The 24,361-nt window shown below is 43.2% G+C and overlaps 1 protein-coding gene across 7 annotated transcripts in view; it reads right to left on the reverse strand.

The window, feature by feature from the left end:
* Positions 1-11,670: 11,670 nt before the first annotated feature.
* PBX1 (PBX homeobox 1) overlaps positions 11,671-24,361 on the reverse strand; it is a 132,977-nt gene continuing 120,286 nt past the window's right edge. For 3 of the 7 annotated variants that reach the window (XM_040406931.1, XM_040406935.1, XM_040406930.1), the window contains 4 exons: positions 22,490-22,561; positions 19,330-19,442; positions 17,854-17,943; positions 11,671-13,987 (listed from right to left, as the gene is read on the reverse strand). In XM_040406931.1, the coding sequence (XP_040262865.1) occupies positions 13,895-13,987; positions 17,854-17,943; positions 19,330-19,442; positions 22,490-22,561 (368 nt within the window). In that variant the 3' untranslated portion in view covers positions 11,671-13,894. The remainder of the gene's footprint in view (positions 13,988-17,853; positions 17,944-19,329; positions 19,443-22,489; positions 22,562-24,361) is intronic. The other 4 variants (XM_040406934.1, XM_040406932.1, XM_040406936.1 and 1 more) reach the window with 3 other exon arrangements.

The raw sequence follows: 24,361 nt of genomic DNA on the forward strand, positions 1-24,361 counted from the left end.
TAGGGTTACTCTCTTTGACAATAAATTTCTCTGTCTCCAGATTTCAATGCTTCCTCTCTACCCTCCTGTTTTAGTGATTTAAATGCTTTATTTTTGTCATTTATTGCTTCCTTTACATTTCTATTTATCCACATGTTTTTTTTCTCCTTGTTCCTTACCCTTCTGTACCTCTCACAATAAGAGTTTAGGATATCCCATTTTGTGGCTGCATTTCTATTTTCGAGGACATTTGTTTCCAGTTATTGAGGCCAATTGCCTCTCTTAACTGGTCAAATTTAGCATTTTTGCAGTTTGTAAAAGAAGAAAAAAAGACAGGAGGCAGCGCCTCGTGTGTTGCCGTTTACCACAAAATCACAATAGATAATAAGTTGCGCTTACTACTTGATGTTGTGATGAGTCACAACACCTTTGTCTCGCCTTGCTGGTATTTTTCCGTGCAGCGTATCTGCACTGCTGCCAAGGTCTTTGCCCTTACCGCAGAAGCGGTTTTTGGGATGAGAACAATTGGAGAGAAGAAGATAAAAAGGACCTTTTTGCCAGCGCTCATGCAGAAGACGTGGGACCAGATTGGTATCGGTAAAAGGAAAAACAATTCTTTATTCCAGGTCCTTTTTTCTTCTTCTCCAAGATTGCTTTTTTGCAGTTTGGTATTTTTGTGTCTCCCTGAAGAAACACTCTTTTGAATGACATTTGGAAGGATATTATTTTATGGTCACAATTTCCCAGAGTCCCCCAACCTGGGCATCTGCTTTATGGCCAGATCTATTGGTTAGTTTCAAGTCCAGTATGGCTGTCCCTCTTTTTTTTTTTATATTGATGACCTATCCTCAGGATAGGTTATCAATATCAGATTGTCGGGATCGCTGCCTTCTCTTCATTGTTTACCTGCTCGGTGAGCAGGTGTAATTACAATTGCTCCGTCCCCATCCACTTCAATAAGACAGCTCTATCCTATTCACTTGAACAGACGGGAGCTGTCCCATTAAAGTGAATGGGGACGCCATAGTTGTAATTTCACTGCCTGCCGCTGCAGTTGCGACAGCAAGCAGGTAAACAGAGACGAGAAGGCAGCACTCGTATTTCTGTCCAGCCACCACCCCATAGAAATAAATTGGAGCGCACCACATGACCGGACACCGCTCCCATTCACTTCTATGGGCCCGACGGAAATAGCCGAGCCAGTGCTTGGCTATTTTCATCAGCCCCATAGAAATTAATGGAGGGAGGCTGCGCATGCGCAGTGTGCCCTCAACCACTTTTGGGGCTCCGTTTAAGTGGTGGGACCCACAACTATCAGACAATTGGGGCATATCCTAAAGATATGCCCCCATTGTCTCAGATGAGACAACACCTTTAAAGCATTAATCGGCAGGATGAAAACTATTAAACCAGGCATAATGCCTGATGAGGTTGATCCTGCTGATATAAATGATACATGCCTTGTAAAAATTGTTTTTCTCATTCCTAAGAAAAAAAAAAAGACTTCTTTATGCAAAGAATAGCTTCCCCTAGGGCAGAGTTTCTCAACTCCAGTCCTCGAGACCCACCTACCGGTCATGTTTTCAGGATTTCCTTAGTATTGAGCAGGTGATATAATTAGTGTCCATCCATCAGGACTTACCACAGGTATTCATTCTGTGGGATATTCTGAAATCCTGACCGGTAGGTGGGACCTGAGGACTGGAGTTGAGAAACCCTGCCCTAGGGGCATGGCCAGCACTGGAAAGCTGAGGTGCACTGAGTGGCTAGGCCTGAACCGTAGGTGCACTCAAGTGCATAAAGAATGTCTTTTTTCTTCTTCTTGGAAACACTGCAACGTTTTCACAAGACAGGCATATATATCTATCCTAATATACAAATAAAAAGGAAATAATATGAAGGCAGACTCTATGGTCCATGCAGGGCCGGGCCGACACAGAGGCTGGGGAGGCTCCAGCCTCAGGGCGCAGGCCAGCTCCCCAGCCTCTGGGCGGCAGGCAGGCCACTGACCGCGTCGCTGCTGCTGCTGCGCCTGCCGGCCGCGCTGGAGGACGGAGGGAATAGTGAGCACTTGGCACTGACTTACGTGCTCCCTCCCCGCTCCGCCTCCTGGTTCGGCCGCTCCGGTCTCTGCTCAGTCGCTTGCCTGACTGGCTGCGTACAGCGTGCACTTTGACCTGACGCGCTGTACGCAGTCAGGTCACATGTGCGCCCTCTGGAGACCAGGAGCAGCACAGCACTGTGTCACGACCCAGCCCAGGCCCCAGCAGGGATAGAGCGTGAGAGTCTGCCCTGAAGTGAAGTAAGATAATATTCTTTTCCGTCTGATCTGAGGTCTGATGGGGTTTGGGGGGGGCTTGGGGTGGATGTCTGATTATTAACAAACATACATATCTAAATGGCGGGGGGGGGGGAAGGGGGGCGCACTTGGGCAGCTCAGCCTTTGTTGGTGGTGGACCTTGTCCCATGTGGGTCCATGTGGTCTTTTTTCCTGCCGTCATTCTTCTATGTTTCTATGCTGCCTACTATCCTGTTTTAGAAGCCATTGCCCCTGTATATTGTGCTTTAAACACCCCTTTCAAGTCCCTCTTCCAGAAAGAAGCTTCTTCTGCTATAAATTTGAGTGTCTTAAAAAGAAAGCCTGGAAAATTGGGTTCAGTGAAGTTCAATGTCTGGCTTCCATCACCTTTCAGCAGATCCACAGCAGGTATTTTTGTACACACATGGACATAAACTTGGCTGACGCCTGTCATTCAGTTACAGCCCAAGCGCCTCTCTTCCTTATGACTTTTATCCACAGTCACTTTATTGTTTTTACATTTTTTTTGCTTATTCCTCGTATGCTTCACCAGGTTCCATGGATACAGAAGTACACATAGTGACTCTCTAAAACACAGCAATACAGGGCAGTAGTTTATTTGACATAAGGGTGTTATGTCGGGGTAAGCACCATCTTTTATACCTGTAATTAATACAGCACAAAATGTTTAGTAAAAATTTAGAAAGCATCAGTTTTTTAATGGGTTGTGCAATTTTAGAAACTCATGTAATGATTAAAGGGGTTCTCTGGGATTTATATACTGATCATAGGTCATCAATATGAGATCGGCGGTGGGCTGATTCCAGGTACCCTGGCCGATCAGCTGTTTGAGGAGGCAACGGTGAGCTCCACCGCGCCGTACGTTATATAGTGGCTGTACTTGGTATTGCAGCTCAGCCCCATTCAAGTTGCAGGGCCTGGCACGGCAAGCAAAGGGAAACATTTAAACCTGAATAATCCCTTTAAGTCTCACCCGTCTCCTTGACACATATCTATAACCGTGTAGGGGCTGCTGAGCTGTGTTCTAAAGTTTTCCTAATTCCTCTCTATTTAAGCATTGCTTGGTCACCTCAGGATGGGCCAACGATATCTGTATGGCAGGGGGCCAACGCTTCGCACATCAGCTGTTCCAAAGTATCTCTGGCACTAGAAATATACAGCGCCACTCACTGTGGAGTGGACAGAGCTGGTTACTGCGGCACTGATCCAAGGAAGTGATAAAGATTACTGTGAGATACCCTAATACCCAGCGAGTCATTTCCATATTGTTCCATTGTATTTGTCATCCAGGTGCGTTCACAGCCATATCCAAACTAATTAGGCCCTAAACATGTATAATTATTTGGATTGCAAAGGCTAGAAAGGGAAAAATGTAGAACTAGACATAAACAGGGTATACATGAGTAATCAGCAGCAGTCCATCAAAAAACACTTTGGCTTACCTTTATGTTTCGACGTATGCCGATTAAAATATCTGACCATTCACGGCGTTAGCAGCTAGTGTCAGGCAGATGCTGCGAAGGCAAATAAGATCTTTGGATGCATTAAAGAGCCTTAGATGCAAAATGGCGAGAATGTAGTTCTTCCACCTTCAGTCTTTTTTTTTTTTTTTTTTTTTAAAGGTTGAGGTATAACCTACTAATTATGGATAACTATATCAAAGGGCAATACAGAGATCAGTCTAATGATTTTATATACAGCCAGGGCTTTAGCTATGACAATGGGATGTCCACTACATCTAGAGCAATTTTTTTACTCGAAGAGAAGTGAGACTATGGACCTCTTTACCACAATATGTTGAAATTAAAATGACCTGGACACTAGAAATGAATACTATGACCAGTTCTATTCACTAGACTTCGGGAGATGGGTTGTTATTCAGTTATTCTGATGTCCTAGGAGGAGGAAAAATAGATTTATGTCTCATGGGAGTTTTTCCTTCTCCTGGATCAACATTGCAAGAGACCAGGTTGAATAGATGGAATTTTCTAGATTTGTTTTTGGACCTACTAAGCTACTGCACAGTGCTCCCTCAATTTAAAGGGAACCTGTCACCGGGATTTTGGGTATAGAGCTGAGGACATGGGTTGCTAGATGGCCACTAGCACATCCGCAATACCCAGTCCCCATAGCTCTGTGTGCTTTTATCGTGTATCATCTCCTAGCAACCATGCATGAAAATTGCACCACATCCGCACTGGTTTGCGGATGCTTGCGATTTTCACGCAGCCCCATTCATTTCTATGGGGCCTGCGTTACGTGAAAAACGCTGAATATAGAGCATGCTGCGATTTTCACGCAATGCACAAGTGATGCGCGAAAATCACCGCTCATCTGCACAGCCCCATTGAAGTGAATGGGTCCGGATTCAGTGCGGGTGCAATGCGTTCACCTCATGCATTGCACCCGTGTGGAATTCTCGCCCGTGTGAAAGGGGTCGCCGATCAGACAGTAGCAATTACGAGTGAATTTTCCATCCGTATGCGATGCGTGTAGCGAACGCAAAGCATATGAACTGAATCCTGACCCATCAATTTTAATGGGTCTATGCACATTAGCGCTGTTTTTCATGCATCATCTCTGCATTCAGGGAAAAAATATATATTAAAAAAAAATCACAGCTCTGGCTCCATAGAAGTGAATAGGACTTGTGTAAAAAAACAGGAGGCATCCAGATACAATGTGTTTTTCACTGATGGTTGCTGGGTAATGTAGATTAATATTCTTCACACACGTGAAAAACACACACCCTGAACGCAATTGCAAAAATAATAATAATAACTGAACTTGCCTGCCAAACCATCAGTTTTTCCCTTAACGGATCCTGACACTATCCATATCATTAGTGTGAAATAGGCCTTTGCCAGACTCTCCTCCGCAAGGAAGAGACACCTTTTGGTGGACGCCTGTTTCTGGGTTCTTGCCCTTCATCAGTACAGGCCAGCTGGCTAAGAAGAAAGGGGGTTGTCCCAGAAAAATGTATTTTACATATTTCAAACCAGCACCTGGATCCGGATATTTTTGTAATTACAAGTTTTTGCATAGCCACTTGCTTCAATATAACATACTGTTAAGGCAACAGGGGCCACTATTTAAGGGGCAACTGCTGTGGAGGTCACTGTTAAGGGGGCATGTCCCTGAGGTCACTGTTAAGGCAGCGGGCCCCTGAGGAGGTCACTGTCAAGGGAGTGGGGTGCTGTGAAACTCACTGTTAAAGGGGCAGGCTGGTGTGAAGGTCAAAGTTAAGGGGATGGGCTGCTGTGGAGGTGCCATTTTAAAGTGGCGGGGCACTGTGGGGGGGGGGGGGGCGTCAGTGTTAAGGGGCAGGGTGCTGTAGAGGTCACTGTTATGGGGGATACTGTCAATATCTTTTAACGACACACACAAACATTAAATTAAATAGATGAAATATACCCGTGTGAAGCCGGGTCCTTCTGCTAGTTTCTCTATAAAGTTGGCCATAGTGCCATAAGTATCAGGTCTCAGGACAAATTACATTTCTACTAATGAGTCTAGCAGAAATGTTGGCATCTTCTTCAGGCACTAGAATAATCATGTCTATTGAGGTCTACAGTTTTGTTAGTTAGTAGAACAGTAACGCATTGCATTCATCTTCAGTTTTATCCATTGAGTATTGAATAAGGACACAAATGCTGTGGTTTTTTTTTTTACATTTCTAACTTTTTTATGAATCTTTTTTTCCCCCATCTGGAAAAGCATGGCCCTTATTAACAACATAATTAAAGGGGTTGTCTCATCATGGACAATGGGGGCATATTGCTAGGATATGCCCCCATTGTCTTATAGGTGTGGGTCCCGTACATATATTGAGAACGGAGCTCCGCAAGGTGATGGCTGGAGGACTCTGGTCCGGCCACAACCAAGTCAGCTCCCCATAGAAGTGAATGGAAGCGTACAGAGCATGTGCGGCCGCCGCTCCCATTCATTTCTATAGGGCTGACTGAAATAGCCGAGCCAGCGATCTGCTATTTTCGCCGGCCCCATAGAAAATGAATGGAGGGCGGCTGTGCAGTGCGCCCTCCTTCACTTTCGAGGCTCCATTCTCGATATAGGTGCGGGTCCCACCGCTGGGACCCGCACCTATAAGACAATGAGTGCATATCCTAGCAATATGCCCCCATTGTCCATGATGAGACAACCTCTTTAAATATGACACCCATTGTAACTAGATCACTTAAGGGGTTTGTAATAATTTATAAGTTGAACAGGATGTCTAGCTGTGGCAAGAAATAGTCATTCATAAAGAGGACCTGGCACCAGAGCCAGGCTGTGATATATTTCTCAATGATAAATTATGGCTCCTTGATATTAATGTTCAGGCTTAAAGGGGTTACCCAATACCATAAACTGCCCGCCCATGTGCCAGACCCCTCACAGGGAATATACTTACCCCACTCCCCTCTTGGTCCCTACCCCGCCACTTCTCCACGTGCGCAGATGAAAACATCCGTGTCGAGGGGGAAGCAGCCAATGGCAGGCGAGGACAGGGACAAGCCTCCCTAGTGTCACCCACGATGCTACTAGGTAGGCTCGTCCCCACCTGCTATTGGCTGCTCCCCATCCCCCGGATGTTTTCATTCGCGCACGGGAAAAAGCAGCAGCAGTACGGGAACCAGGAGCGGCGCAAGGTTAGTATATTCCCTGTGAGGGGCATGGCCCATGGGGAGGCAGTTTATGGTATTGGATAACCCCCTTTAAAGGTGAAAAGATTATGGATAATACTGAGGTATATCCGATTCTGTATAACTGAAGTTAGGGACCATTTTGTTTGAACTTTGCTCATTTGAAAATATTGAGACTGTGGAATGTACTGTTCCAGCAGGGCCATATTTCTAATTAGGCACCCATGGGCATGTGCATAGGGCACTGCCCACCAGGGGGCTGCACCAGAGAGGACCCCCCCCCCCCCCCCCTTTCATCTTTCCTGGCCTAGGAGTAGGGAAGGGAGTTAAGTAAGGATGTGAAAATTACTAAATGGGGTGGGAGGAGGCGGCACTAAAGTACCTAGGGCACCATGAGCTGTAAATACAGCCCTGTGTTTTGGTGTATGTACATTATCCATTTAGTGTAACAAGTTAGACTTTCCTTCCTCTCTACGTCTCACAAGCATTGGCTACAAATTAGCCATTAGTTTGAAAGCTTTCTATATATTAGAGATTTTGGACAACTGAAAAGCCAGTTTATACAATTTACTACCACTAGCATCTTTTAGTTTCACCAACAAACAGATACAAAAGACAGATCTGCATCCCATTGATGGAAGCCCAAACTAGAATTTATCCAAATCAACACCTTTCTGAGACCAACAGGGGACTGCTTCCAGTTTCGTACACTGTGTAGTTTCTGGTACTAGTGGCTGCCATACACAGTTGATCAGTTAGGGTTTGTTCACACGGCCGTTGCCGTATTGCGGCCCGCATACGGCAGGTCCGCAATACACGGGGCACCGGCCGTGTGCATTCCGCATCACTTGAATGGGTCCGGAGATGCGGTGCGGAATGGAACCCTACGGAAGCACTAAGGTGTGCTTTCGTGGGTTCCGTTCCGTGGCTGTACACCACAAAAAGATAGAACTTGCTCTATCTTTTTGCAGGACGGACAGATCGCGGACTCATTTAAATGAATGGGTAGCGATGCGCATGTGGCTGCCCCACAGTCGGTGCCCGTGCATTGCGGACTGCAATTTGCGGTCCACAGCACGGGCAGCACACGGTCGTGTGAACAAGCCCTTAGTAGGTTGGAACCATCTGAGGTAAGATCATCAGTGTCAAGACACTGGAAAACCCCTTTAAGGTCCAAAATCCTGGAAGGTGTAACCACTAATCTAAGCAGATTATGGCTTTGGCTGTGATTTGATGAAGTCCTAGAACTTTTTAGAGACCTATTTTAACTTTTTTTTTTCTTTTATAGTGGTATGTTATCACCACTTCACTCCGTAATAAGGTTTAGATACATTAGTTGTGCGAGAATCAGATTACTGGATCACGTTTTTTAGTTGCTACAGGTAGTGAACCTTTAAGGCTATGTCCACACGAGACTAAAATGCTGCAGATTTGCTTCTCAAATTTTTGTGCGGCAAGTCTGCAAATTTAACGGAACAATTGCAGACTTCAGGTTGATATTTTGCAGGCTAAATATACATAAATGGTTTTGAGAACTAAAGAACTGCAAATTGTGTTTTTTAAATGCAGTAATTAAAAACATTTGGACACCAGTGTTTGGAGCCAAGGTAGATGAGATCTATTTTTCCCCTTTACCAAATCTTTTGTAATAAGCTGAATCTTGCTAGAGAAGGAAAGTAACTGATACAGTAAGATTAAACATAATACAATCTTGGATATACCTAGGTTGCAATATTTGGTATAAAAGCTGGATGGCTACAGAGGGAACATCATGCATTTATACAACTCATTTGCGTTGGTTAGTCTTAATTGTGTCCAGAAGGTGTGTTGTCAAGACATAGAAATCTGTGTGTTGTTTAGGTCATGGCCAAGTACCACCACCAAACGGTTCTAAAGCATAAAACTAGAAGTAGCATTTTCTTCTCTGTATACAGGAGCTAGCCATACAGGTCACCTGGAGACTTTAGTGGCTGAGTAAGTTGCTCATTCCCTCTGATCAACTGTCCAGTATGGCTTTAAAAGGCTTTCATGTGGTTGGAAGATGACGTCACACCCAACTGAGCAAAGCTTGTTGACAAGTCGCCATCCAACAGGGGTTTAGAATACTTCTGCATAAGGATCCTGTTAATTTTAAATGGACTTTTATTAAATATATGGTGTACTTTAGCCAAATTAGCGAAATACTGATAAGAACAATGTTGTACTCTGAAACCCTACACGTTTCAAAGTAGAGCCCACAGAGGAGGGTCCACTGGGTGGCTCCACTCCTTCCTGCCTAATCGACAGGTCACCCCTTATACACAAACAGGGAGAGACCTGTCAATAGAAGCCAGAGGGGGCCATCCAGCAGATTTTTGTTTCTGTTCCTGGTTCTTCTTAAAACTCTTCTTATGGCCTCATACACACACCCGTATTTTTGGTCCGTATCTGATCCAAATTTTTTTGTGGATCGAATGAGGCCAGAAAAGATGCGAACACCACACTGTGTTGTCCGCATCTCTTTGTCCTTTCTGTCAACCAACAAAAAACTAGAACATCTGATACGGCCGACATAACACACATGGTAGTGTGCATGAGGCCTACGGCAGCAGATCTCCAGTGTAAATGCAGTTCTTAGTAATGAGGGAGCCTGCCTACATTTGATGGTACCGATGGCTCAGACTGCATGACAATGTCGACAGGTTCTGTTTAAGCAAAAATGAACTGTTATATTGAGCAATTTTCAGCTGCAGTATTGCTGATAGGATGGACACAGAAAAATAAAAAATACAAATGGATTATTGGGATAAATCAATAAGAATAATGCTAATATCCATAGTCTTCAAATTTATCATTTAAAAGGCAGGTTGGACAATTTGTATTCTTTTTATTTGCTCTTATTCCCTGAATAATACAACTGGCTGCATCCGTTCAGAACGGATCCGGTTGTATTATATTGAAAATGAAAAAAACGGATCCAGCACTAAAACCATCATAAGTCAATGGGCGCCAGATAGTTTTTTCATGTCCGAAAAAACAGGATCCAGCACCATAGACTTGCATGGTTTTTGGTGCCGGATCCGGCTTCTTCAGTTTCCTATGCCACACAGAAAAACAAAATGGCATGGGAATGCAACAAGCCGGAACGGAATGCGCTCTGGTGCACTCCGTTCCGGTTTGTTCAGTTGTGATGCGGTTTTGAGACCCTGTGCCGGATCTCAAAACCGGACAGCACAACGCAGATATGAAAGTAGCCTTACATGGGCAGACGAGCAGCACATTGTTGGGAAGGAAGCGTTCCTTCCTGACAGTCCGCTGCTTGTTCAGTGGAGGTGAAGCGCTGCATTTACATGCAGTGATCCTCTCCACAGTATGAGGATGAGGGATCGGTATTCCATGGTTTCTGGACACCACCATCTGCTGCCCAGAAACTATAATTTATGTGCCTGCACTAACCATCATTTCACTCATTCATCGAGTGATCAGCCACTGATTTAGACGGGCAGATTCCCAACACTCTGCCCTATTATCTGACCATCTAAATCCACCTTTAGGCCTCATGCACACGACAGTATTTTTTCACAGTCCACAAAACGGGGTTCCGTTGTTCCGTGATCCGTTTCAGTTTTTGTTTCCGTGTGTCTTCCTTGATTTTTGGAGGATCACCAGACATGAAAAGTGAAAAGAAAATCTAAGTCAAGTTTGCCTTGCAAATGATAGGGAAAAAACGGACACGGATCACGGACGCGGATGACAATCTTGTGTGCCTCCGTGTTTTTTCACGGACCCATTGACTTGAATAAGTCTGCGAACCGTTGTCCGTGAAAAAAATAGGACAGGTCATATTTTTTTGACGGACTGGAAACACCGGATCACGGACGCGGATGACAAACGGTGCATTTTCCGAGTTTTCAACGGACCCATTGAAAGTCAATGGGTCCACAGAAAATCACGGAAAATGGAACAACGGACACGGAACACAACAACTGTCGTGTGCATGAGGCCTTAGAGTAACATTAGGCTACTTTCACACTAGCGTTCGGAGCGGATCCGTCTGATGTTTCATCAGACGGATCCGCTCCGATAATGCAGACGTTTGCATCCGTTCAGAACGGATCCGTCTGCATTATTACTTAGAAAATTTTCTAAGTCTGAAAGTAGCCTGAGCGGATCCGTTCAGACTTTACATTGAAAGTCAATGGGGAACGGATCCGCTTGAAGATTGAGCCATATAGTGTCATCTTCAAGCGGATCCGTCCCCATTGACTTACATTGTAAGTGTGGACGGATCCGCTCGCCTCCGCACGGCCAGGCGGACACCCGAACGCTGCAAGCAGCGTTCAGGTGTCCGCTCACTGAGCGGAGCGGAGGCTGAGCGCCTTGCAGGCGGATGCATTCTCAGTGGATCCGCCTCCACTGAGAATGCATTAGGGCCAGACGGATGCGTTCGGGGCCGCTCGTGAGCCCCTTCAAACGGAGCGCACGAGCGGACACCCGAACGCTAGTGTGAAAGTAGCCTAAATTAGGGTACTTTCACACTTGCGTTGTTGAATTCCGGCAGGCAGTTCCGTCGCCGGAACTGCCTGCCGCATCCGTCAATCTGTATGAAAACGGATACCATTTGTAGACTGAACCGGATGTAGATACATCTCCTAATTTTCCTGTGACTGTGGATGGCCTCCGTAGCCACTCTGTCACGGGTTGTCACATTTAACCATCACATGTGCTTTGAAACAAATAAGAACTGAAAACAGGAAAAAAGAATTTATTTCTGGTTCTCAGAAAAGTTATTAAATGTACATTTTATGATGTACCTATTAAGGTTTAACTATTCCAACTTTTTTCCAACATTTTTTTTTTCATATTTTTTTGCTTTTTATTTTTTAACTTTAGTTTACAAAATGGGTTTTATCCAGCAGAATCTTTGAGTCTGCATTTTCAACCCCGTTTCTGCCAGAGGGGCAAATAACAGCATATATGTCAGACTACTCTGGCCGTAAAAGGGGTCATATATGGAAAATGTCCCTCCCCTTTCCCCTGAAACAATCCCCAATTTGCCCCAAACCCTGTGCCCGCCCGCTCACCCCTACCCTTAGAAAAAAAAAAATTAAAACAATAACTAAAAAGGTGCCCAACTACATTTATCTAGCATTGCGTTATAACTCACAAACGCGCGGTGTTAAAAAGAATAATAAAAATTAAAAAAAAAATCACATGTAGGTAGTTTTGTTTTTTTTCGTGTTAAAACTAAGCAAGAAATATGAAAGACATAAAATAGAAATCAGCAACCTATTTCCATGCTAAACGGGTGTGATCTCTGTAACAGGACTTTTTTTTTTTTTTAAAAGATTTTTATCTGTTTTTTTAGTAATAAAGATTATTAAACCCAGGACAACTTTTTTTGGCTGTTTGATGTCTTTTTTTTTTCTTCTGTCTTTTTATCTTGTCTTTTTTGTTTTCTTCAGAATATACAAGAACATCCAGCATCAAATGTTTATCTCAAATATAACAATCGACGATACACAAGTTATGTGAAACTGCAGTGAATGTTAATAAAGCTGAGCACTTCCCTCTGTGTCCGTCTTTCCTCTGTGCGAGTACATGCGGATTTTTGGTATCAAACGTGGATTGATGACACCCTGTGCAGGTGCTTGTGGATAACTGCCAGAGAAGAGTACCGGTAATCAGTAATGAAATGATGTCCAGAAATGTGACCAATACCAGGCAAAACAATTCCTAGGGACAAATATTTTAAATGAAGGAAGGTTTGAAGCAGCCATACTAATTGGGATGGATAGGCGTTTTTGCGAAATGACCCAGTCTGGATTGAAAAAGAAATTTCTTTAGAGCACTGATCTTGGAAGAAGTCAATTAATGGAGAGAAATAATATCCACGTGGAGATATTGGTAGTAAATGATCACAGGACAATGCAGTTGGAGAAAAGGGGCCTTCACATCTATTGAGGGTGATATTCATTATTTTGTAAAGGTCAAATGGAGCACTTTCATCTTCAAGAGAATAACGTCCAAATCCAAAATACAGGCAATGGAAGGAGCTCTGGATTGATAGCAAGGCTCATATATCTATATTTTTGGTACCGAATACTTTTCCCCCCCCACAAATGAACTAGCAGTAGATCTGCTTCTTTGCTTGAAGAACTGTTGTCTGAAGAGAAGAACTAAGGTCAATGTGGAAGAACATTTTAACAATCTATGTAGCTGGAACTACTTCTGGTAGCAACACATCATAGAAACTGTATTCCAGTTTATTGTCCTTTAAAATGTACAGCCTTTGGTTAGTATACGTAATCCACATATATTATGGGTTTCCTCAAGATTCTGTAACTCTAATCATTTTTGAAGATGGTCTTTTTTTTCTCAAACTAGGAACAGATGAACCAGAGGTTTGAAGGGAAGATGTCATTAGTCAAGTATGGGCATACTGGCGAAACTAAAGATCACATGTATGGCAGTAACCATCCATGGTTTAGTTCCATGTTCCAAAAGGAGATTTTACTGCATGAGGTAACAACCATCAGGATTTTTGGACCTCAGCTATAATTGTGATCAGAGGGGGCTTGATGCCAAATGCAATATATTGTACTTCCATTATCGTTTAAGCATTGTTTGGGATCAAGTAAACGTGGTCGCTTGATGGTGCCATATTTAAATCAATCTAATTAATGCTTCATTGGCAGTTAGTTGATGTTCATCCCAAACTATTAAAAACAAAAAAACAAAACTGGGTAAAAAATAAAATAAAAAGAAGAAGCAAAGAATACAACCTACATAATAGTAATAATGTAGGCATGGATAAAGGAGTCAATGTAAGTATTAATGACGGACTGGAGAGTTTCTAATGGATATGCCAAAAGAGGTTGCTTTGTTCGCTGCATTCCCACAGTGGCCATCTGGAGTGAGAGGGAAGGGATGGATTCTGGCTTTCAAGAGTAGAAATTCAGGAGCCGGCTGCTCAGTTGGAGGTATCAGAATGGACGCTGCCAGGTCCTTCCGTAGGGGAAGTCACAGACGAAGGGGTGGCCGCATCCTGCCACCCTCCGTTAGCCTGAAACAAAAACAAAAAAAGCAATGCTTTATGTCTTGTACTAACTTGTGAGCAAAGCCTCTGAAAGTCAAATGGGCACAGTGCTTGGATGATTCCTTCTCCCCCTTTGCTTTCATGATCAGTGGGGATCTCAGCACCCAGACACCCACCGACCAAAAATTTTGACATGTCAAAGGTTTTATGAAATAACACTAAATGCCTTTTAAAGGGAACCTATCACCATGAAAATTTTGAGCAGGAGGAGCTGAGATTTAGTATAAATTGTATTTTATTTGAATCACTGAGCATTCTGTGATTACCATGCCAGTAGGTGACAACCTTTCTTGTATGAGTATGCATGCAGAGACAGCAGTCAATCACTGATTAGGACTACCCACTGGACCCCTAAGGCCAGAATAAGAAGAGATATCAATAAATAATATACAAGCTGTACGGAATATTTTCCTGGAAATACATATATCAATCTGCATGCAACGGGTTTTGTCCAGCCAGATCCCATTATAGTCAATGGGGTGCGGTGGTGAACAGCTGGATCCGGCTAGGCTGGATCCAGTAAGGGTAGGTTCACACCTCTATTTATTGGATTCGGCAGGCTGTTCTGGTAGAGAACAGCCTGACGGGTCTGATAAATGGAGGTGTGAACCTACCCTTACAGTACTAAGATTCAGAGAATGAATTAAAGGGGCATAATATTGCAAGATACCTGCAACGATCAAACAATTTTCCACATTGAAAAGGCAAATATGGATGAGGTCTACCAGTCTGGACATAGAAGTCACATTGAAGGCACTTTGCCTTATACCTCATGTAGTACACAATACAGGATTTATTTCAGAGAGATCTATTCTACGACTACTATTCTTCTCATTTTACTTATGCACAATACAGTGCAGCCTGTGCTTTTTGAACCTTGAATCCAGCAAACCTCTAAAGCCTCCCTGGCTGTATGAAAGGTGTGACCCTCTCCATTGCTGCACATTCCTTGATTCAAGGACACTGCTTGAATTTCTGGATCCACCTCTAAAGCAGAACCTGGCAGCCTTTTATTTCCCAGCCTATGATTTTGTGGCGGCCTCTCTGTAATCACAGTGGCCCGGTCTTGTCCCCTCCTCTCCTGCGTCCAATCTATCTCAGAACTGTAATTGCCATGTCACAAGATCATCTGTTCCTGTCCCTTCAGCATCTCTTTAATGTGCACAAATGACACTTTATGTTATGTGGGGTCATGGTGAACAAACAAAGTGATGGCTGGGGACATAAGAGAGTGAGAAAGTAGTCAAGAGCGTTACAACTTGTTATAGGTCATTTATAATTATATTCAACTTTGTGTGTTTCAAGGCCTTCAATTTACATATCCCTGGGAGTTAAAATCTTACACCCTGTGTACGACACAAAAGGAAGTCTGTGCTGGCTTATCAAGTCGTACCAGGTCTGAAAATGCAAAAAGTCCTGGGTTCTTAACCAGGCAGAAAACATAGGACTTGCCTACTCTTGACCGGTTATCAATAGGATAGGTGAAAAATATCTTATTATCAAAGAGGGAACCACCACTAAGACCGGAGCCCCAGTTTATCCTCAATGCAAGAGTGCACCGAGGAGCAGTTTGAATGGAGCAGCAATGAGAACCCAACCAATCACTAGTATGGGAGCCTCCAGCTTCATGTTCCTCCCTTAAAAGGGTTTTCCGAGACTTTAGAACTGATAACCTATCCTCTGGATAGGTCATCATTATCTTATCGGTGGGGATCGCATACCCAGGACCCCCGCCAAACAGCTGTTTGAAAAAGGCAGTGGCACTTACAGTAGTGCCGTGGCCTTCTCACAGCTTCTCCTAGACCAGCGATAACCCATTCATTGATCATGTGGCCTAGGCGCAAGTCAGCCCCATTCAAGTTAATCAGGGCCGAGAGAGATACCAAGCGCAGCCGCTATCAAAATGTACAGCGCTGTGCTTGGTAAACTAGGAGAAGGTAGCGGTGCTCACAGATGAGCTGGTGCCCCCTTAAACAGCTGACTGGCGGGGGTCCCGCGTGTCTCGAAGATAGGTCATCATCATGGTACTCCTTTCATGTGGAGCATGGGCAAAAAAAGAAATTCTACCACTTTTTTGGGGTCCTCTTTACCCGCACAGCATCTAGCTTGTTGCAGCCAGTGTAGTGTAATCACCGCTGCTAATCCCATTCTCTGATTTCTGGAGGATACCGTTCTTGATGGGCCGCACTGACTTAAATGGGGTTCAAAGGAGTCCCAGTATGTTTGACAGCAAGAAGGATGCTGCAGAGGGCGCACTGACTCCAATAACGCTAGTAAGAACAGGGTCTTAGATGCTAGATTTGGTTCAGATCTCTGACCGGTAGTAGTTGGCTGCTTTGATGCAGTCTTTGATTTATTATATTATGTATATATCACAGCAAGATGACATCACAGCGAGTTAAAACTGTTATAAGAAGTAACACCCAAAATTTGGGAAGGGGAACAGGTAAAGCAAGCCGAGTAATTCATACTGCGGAGATAAAATAATTGAATCCATGATTTCCGTGTGCATATACGAGCAAAATAATTGCATCCATCGGGGGTGAGGTGGCTTGTGGGGGCTGAGAAGAAACGATCTGACCTGTTATTTTTTCCCACTAACAATCACCATTATCCCAATCACTGCAGCGAGTAAATGGTGATCACAGTGAAGGACTCATTATGGGGAATGGCAAGGATGCATTTCACTATAATAGGGATGTTTTTTTCTCCCCCTAAACAGAACTGAAAGCTTTATTTAAGAAATTGGTTATGATCTTTTTTTTTTCTGTTATTTGCCGTTTCAAGATATTTCAGAAGTAAGCCGGCTCTGATAACAAATGGCATGACTCAATACCCGTTACAGGAGCACTCTGCTCATTGAGAATGTCACAAGCCTCGCACGCTCCAATGCAAATATAAAGAAAGAGCCTCACGTTGCAATGTGTATAATTACGGCAGAGATAGAGAACAGCCAGCAAACCTTCTCCGCCAAGCAAGTTTAACAGTGAAAATAACAAAACAATTGTATACCTATAAGAGCCGGCGGCGCTCCCCTCCCACATCGCTGTGTGCATCTTGCGTTATTTCTGTGTTTATGTCAGATCTCGCCCCCTCCTCCCTCCCTCTGTCACGGCCTTTGGATGGTGGATGGCTGATCTGAGAAATGTATTTGGATTGCTGTCCCAAATCTGCAGCCGCTCTCCCCGTGTCTGTCTTATTGATTTCACTCCATACGACACGGCTTGTCGCTATGAATTTACATGTCATTCCCAGCCGCAAGCACTGCCAGGAAGGTTTGCTCCTCTCTGCCGCCCTCCAACAAACACACAAATATGTCCGTGCATGTATGGCTGCGGCTGTGAACTGCTGCACGGTAATAACGGTCATTACAAGACAATGTAGAGAAGTGTGGAATATTTCAGAGGGGAATTTGCCTCGGCTGTCATATTCAATCTAGGACAACGGGTCTTGGAATTCGCTTCCCAGGTCCTTCTGCCCCACCTTACGAACGGAGACACGTCTGCCTGGCACAGAACTGGTTAACACAGATGGATTCCACGCTCGTTCTGCTGTGGCTGTGCTAGGTGTCACCTGTTTGGCCGTTTCCCTCAGCTGACTGTAAGTGGCCGCAGGTGGCACAAGGAAGTTGATTGCGTGTGACAGGGCTTGGGCTCCAGCTGCCTACACTGAGCATCATTTGTGGGTAGAGCGCTGGCCGCTGGCTTCACCGGCACAAAGCAGAATAGGTGACCATGAAAGGGAGAGAAGTGTGTGCAATGTGGCAGTCAGGGCCCTGTGGACTTGAAATAATTGGGAAACAGACAGAGAAAACAAGAGGTTTCTTTGCTTACACTGATGCCCTGCGGACTGTACATCTGATTCGCTGACAGAGTCTCACTGTATCCGCCTGTCTGACTGATAACATGGCGAAGGGTATCCACCTGGAAGACAGACAATACTAATGGTGAAGAGAGGGTGCCATGACATAAGCAGGACAAACACACAACGAAAGAGGAATATAGAGTAGACATGGAAAAAAGTAGGAACACCAAAAAGGACAGGTGTGAAAAATATGAAACGAGAAAGGAGAGGGATCCAGCCACTGAGATAAAGGGGAATAAAGATACAGAAATAAGAAAAAAGTAAAATACTAGAAAATAAAATCAGTGCAGGACTGTTAAAAATATACAGGGCTAGAAAACAACTTATGTATATGCTGAACCCGAGGAACAGAATATAACGAAGGGTTAACCTAATATTTTCATTCATCCTCTGGAAGAAGCCAACAGCAGCGACCAATCTGCCAGAACCTTTCAGCCATAATGGTGGCTTCCCTATGGCAGGCAATCCGTAGCTCTCTGCAGGATTGGATTACCAGATTGGAGTTTTTGTAGATTTGTCATTTTTGTTTTGTTGGAGAGTCAATAACCGTCTTATCCATGAGTCAACCTCGTAAGACACCAAAAAGTAGTCTGGAGTCCCCAAGAGAAATCACGACTAACCTTCAAACTTAACGAGCCTACCATACATTCTTGAAGGATTCTCAATCCAGTTTAGTTCTCCACCAGGACATTTTTGGATTCAAGGTCTTAGGTGGTATACTAAAATCTTCACACGTTGCCGATCGGTTGGGGTTCCGCTGTAGTATGCAGTGTTTTGACAGGATGATAGCGCTCCATGTTGCGTTATACCTCTTGTCAAATCTGATAGAATATTTGATAGCCTCCGATACAAATGTGAAGTGAGCCTAAAGGTGCTCATACATGTCCGAACAGCTATCTGTGGAATGTACAGCTGACAGCTACTAATCCTCAGTACCCGGGATCAAATATGCCAGATCCTTCATTATCTTGGCATCATCTGTTGTGAGACAGGCCCTCACGTACACATATAGTTGCCCAGTAACACTGGTGGGCTTGGCTAACTTTTCTATTATGTGTACGAAAACAATGGATTTATTTTATTTCAACCACATCTGAACCTGGGTTAGTCATTTATTCTTCCCCTGAATTCTGATTTGGTTTCCTTAAGGCCCATATATTTCTTTAAGGAAACAGTCTCTAATGTTTTGGCTGCCGACGTTTAGCTACCACTCTTCTCAAAATACACCAACACTAGGTACAAGTCATAAGACAATCAATCATTCTCATCAATCCTTGTGAATGTGACACCATCATTGTCTACCATCACTTTATATATGAATGGATTTATAAACTGTACCTTTTCTAGAAGCTTAAGACAGAATCTTCCAACAACTAACGCATCAATAGCTACCTCCACAAATGATTGTCACCAATGCCTTTTCCAAATCATCTGAAGGTCCCTACCTGTGACTGTACGTTGGCTCCAACCTGGGCACCTTGGTAAGAATCTCCATTGAGAGACTGCACGCTCATGAACAAATCTCCAGAGTTTGACATGTTAAAAGAACTGGAAGAACCTGGAAAGGAAAGAGTGAGGCACCTGAATCAAAGAAAGAAGGAAGCTCAAACCCCGGAGAGGAGGTCTGACATGCATAGTTACATGGTGAGACAGGTAGATGAAGGCGGCTGAACAGTGTTAGTACAAGAGTATAAATATAGTATAATAAAAAAATGGAATTAAAATGAGAGAAAAGAAATTGGCAAGCACAGGAAAGAGAAAGAAACAAGTAAGGAGCGTCCTTGTTTAGTACGAGGAGGATAAATTGTTATTCGTGTGATCTGAGCTAGGTTAGTAGGAAGGATTTGTTCACTGAATATGCATCACATGGAGGTAAACAGGTCTAATTTTCCATGTGCCAGAATTAGAAACGCCAACGTGGTGTACTGCCTAGTAACATGTCACATAGAAGTCGACTTTTATACTTGTAGTAATTGACTATATTCTGACAATACTTTGAACACATTTAGTAGCCAAAAAAAGACTAAGAAGATATAAAGGCTACAGCGCATAAAAAACACTGAGAGGTAAGTAAAGAGTATGGCCAAGGATATAGGCATGTATATACTATCAAAAGTAGTCATTAAAATGGAAAAAACATCCACTAACATAATAAATGTCTAATTCTGTACTCAAATTCATATAAAAGCCATTCCATTCTTCATCTGCCATGATAAAATACACGTTCAGTGTCAATTGCTCTGGATGTCAGCGCCCTTGTACACTACCAAAAAGAGCAAAATCCAGTTGTACGTGACCATTAACCGAACCCTTAAAATGCCCAAGTGGTAAAGATTAATTTACGTAAAAAAACACATCAAAGCAGAAATGTTCTAGCAAAATAAATTCAGCAACTGATTGTTTTATATGCACAATCAAGGGGAAGAATTCTAGCGGACAGAAATACAGTGGTCAATGCTCATACTTTACCAAGCAAGCAAGAACACCCGGGAAGGCCACCTGGCACCATGCCACTTGAACAGTGTCAGCTCTTTTACATTGCATGGCAAAAACATAGTATATCCAAGTACAGATGGCAAACATGGACAACGCTCAATATAATAGTAATCCTGTGAAGAGTCTTTACATTTCAGATGGGCAGACCCATTTACATTATGCTTACAATGGGGTATGTAGGGTAAGTAGATTAGTATGTGGTGTGTAATATGTGGTCTTTATCCAGTTGGTAAGCTCTTAGACATTGAAGGCTTAATATAATTGTAGGGCATATATGTCAGGGGACCGAGGAGTGGCCATGTTTTAGGAAGGTAGCAGCAATGTTTTTCTACTCCTACACAACCCCCTTTAAATGCTTACAAAAAAAAAAAAACTTGAAATGCTTACTAAAAACTCAAGCCCTATATAGATAAATACTATAATTTCTAAGTTTCTGTATAGGCATAACAATAGATACAACCTTGCAGTTTTAGTTCCCCATAAGGGGCAAATTAAAGGGGTTTTCCAGGCTTCAGATATTAATGATCCATCATGAGGATAGGTCATCAATATCAGATTGGTTGGGGTCTGACACCCTGCTTCCCTTCAATGGGAGCTAAGCTACAGTAACCCCATAACTACCACTACACTTTAAATGGAGCTGTGCTTCCTCATCTATTCAAAGTGCTAGCTCAAGGGCCGAAGGCTACAGGGAAGAGCCGATTAGTGGGGGTGCTGCCTGTTGGACCCTCACCAATCAGAAATAAATGACCTACCTTGAGTAGTGGCATGGTAATCCCACAATTTTGCTTATGCTGTTGAGCTCTAGCAAGCACCAAGTGCCACCGCCAGATCCGAGCATGCCCAGTACAGTACATAATGAAGTGGTATTTCCTACTACACCGAATTTGTAATAATAATAGCTATGAATGGGAAATACACATCGTTCTCTTCTGTGATATACACTTCATTACGTCTTGCTACACTTTACAGAATGATTACAGGAGCTCAAGGCCACCCTATCATGAATGGACAGTGTCTGTGTACCTGGCCTCGTAAAGATTCAAGCCCGATTTTGGGGCAGATAATCGCTAATGAGCCTTCGCATGAACGCTGTTAGCGATCATCTGGCGGTGTAATACTGCCACTGATTGCCCAATGAACTAGCAAAAGCTCGATCATCAGGCAATTCAAATATTTTGACATGTTAAAAAAAAATTATCGTTTGCAGGCGGCAGATCGTGGTGTCTAATAACGATCTGCCGCAGTCAAACCACTATACGGCATAGGAACGAGCAAAGGCATAGCAACCGCTCCTCCCTATGCTGTGGAGGAGATCGCTGCATGTAATAGCAGCCTTCTCATCCGCCTGCGAGGGAACGCTTCTCTCCCGACAATCGTCTGCCATATCGGGCTGTGTAATATACAGCCTTCACATGTGGCAGGAAAATAACATGTAGAAGATCAAAAAGGCAACAACTAAGAAGGTGACGGCTGGATTTCTGAACGTTTCCTTCAGCTCTATATACGCGTTGATGTCATTTGTAATAACGGTTAGTGATGTACTTGTGGTGGTAGAAGTGGAAGAACCAGGATCAGACTGCAGCACAAGGCAGAGAGGAAACTTTTTAGAGGAATTTAACAAAAAAAAATTAAACCTCTCCCTTGTGCCAAAATTCTAGTAGTTGCCAATTCCAGTAGACAGCCCCATTTTTATTATGAGTCGCCAATTTCTCACATTATTTCCCCCTTTCCAATTAATCCTGAGAAATGTATTTAAAAAAAAATCTTCTCACTGTGTCCCCTGCTTTAATGACACATTATAGCCCAGATATATAAAGTAGGCAGATCAATGCCATAATTATAGTCTCCCAAAGAACATGATAGTGTACGTAGACTCAGATTTGTTTTATTGCTAATGAAAGAAGTAGCCACTAATAAGTATCCTCCTAATACCAAGGCTGAAGTATGGACCAAGACAAATGGATGGAAAGATCAAACTGAGAAAGAGCAGTTAAAATAAAAATAAAAAATAAAAATGAGAACACCACCAATAATTGATACCACAAAACAACCACAATATTATAGCCAAAGTCACGTGCACGCCTCCGGAGGACCATGCGTACTAACCGAGGTTCTGTGGTGACAGGAACTGCATTTTGTTTTGTGGTGCCACTGCCCCGCGTTCCGTCTGTTTGCTTCCTGAATGAAACACAACACAAAACCAGCAATTTCAAGGATATCAGCCCTTAGCTTGTCATTGGCATAGAGAGAAGCATTTAACTGCAGGGTTAGCGAGCAATGTGTGCAGCTGGAGACTGGCTGACCAAATGGCTTTCTATGAACCTTCCGTGATCTTCAGTCAGTGTAAATTAGGAGAGATACGGATGAGACATGTTCATCCTATTCTCCTTCTCTATGAGCAGATCTGTGGTTACTTCATAGCTTAGCAGAAGGTCAGCAAGAGCTGTACGTACAAAAGCTGTATTTTTTCAAAATGTAAAAGTATGGCATGTATTTAAGAAAAAAGGAAATTTGTTTTTTAAAGGGTTTTTTTCGGGCATAGAAAATTGTAAATGACATTATCAAATAAAAGCTTATAAATTCCTAATATACCATACTTCTTTGCTGCCGGAGATTAAACTTCTATTACCATGACCTCTCAGTCTCCCCTCTGGGATGGCACCCCACAGCCCAAGTCTAAAGGTGGCTACACACGTCGGCTGAACACACCAATTTCAAAGGGACGGGTCAATCACCTAATATATATCGGCTCTTGATACTCTTCCTGAGATGGCAGATGCCAAGTGAATGAATAATCAGGCAATTCCATGTCAACATGCCCAATCTTTTCATTCTCGAGGGAGATAAGCCACCAACCAATGCACATGTAACTCAAAAACTAATGCAATTATGTAAGAAATCTGTTGGCTTTTAGGCTTACCAGACTTTTATGAAAAGTAAACTTAATCATTGCATACGTCAGTTACAAGTGTGCACTATTACAAAAAAACAAACAAAAAAAACCCATAAAAACAAACATCAGCTAAAATGTCCTATTAAACAGTGTGAAAGACCAAAATCCCGCCAGTCTATAAAGCAAGAATTGTACTGCGACATAAAGAACTTTCTAGATTATAGTATTAGAGTATACTGCTCACATACAGAAAGATGCCACCACCAGACCAGAGGCATGATCTACAACTACTAAAATCGCTGCGGACCACATGGGCACCGGCTGTGTGGCTGCAGTTTATAAATGTGGACCCATTCACTTGAATGAGTCCGCGATCCGCAAGATTCTTTTTTTTGCAGTGTGGAGGCACGGACCCAAACCCTATTGAAGCACTCCGTAGTGCTTCCGATCCATATTTTGCGGATTGTGGACCCATTTAAGTGATATATTTGCCCATATATTGCGGATCAGTCTGCGGGCTGCAATACAAGCACTGGGCACACATGTTCGTGTGCATGAGCCCTTAAGGCCCAACTCCAGATTAGCGGTACCAGGCTAAATTTCTTGTGAATGCATGCTATAGACTGGAATACAGAGCGGAAACTGTAATATTAAAAGTAACTGGACTTTTCTTCAAACAACTCACACCTAGTTTCCTATTTCTTTTTGTTCTTCTGACGGGTCTCATCTTACATCTCCAGGTGGCAAACTTCACTTTGGAAAGTGCCATATTAATAAGTGATTTTGACTCATTGGCGGATACATGTGACAGGTAAAAGGAAAAATTCTTTCAACTCTTATTGTTGGGAAGCTCTACCAGATCTTTATTCTACTAGCTTTCATCACCGGGGTTCTCAAAAATGTTCTTTAAAAACATTTCTCATGTCAAAGAACTTGTGATCTAGAAAAATGAAAGACCTACAAAGAATGGTCGCAACTAACCTGTCCCTTCTCTGAAATGTCTTTCTCCAGCTTCTTTTTCTAAAGCTTGATTTGCTTTACCTGTAGCTCAATTGCTCTAGTTTCTAAAGGTTTGGGGCCTTTAC

Source organism: Bufo bufo, chromosome 9, assembly GCF_905171765.1.
Source record: "Bufo bufo chromosome 9, aBufBuf1.1, whole genome shotgun sequence".
Taxonomy (NCBI): Eukaryota; Metazoa; Chordata; class Amphibia; order Anura; family Bufonidae; genus Bufo; species Bufo bufo.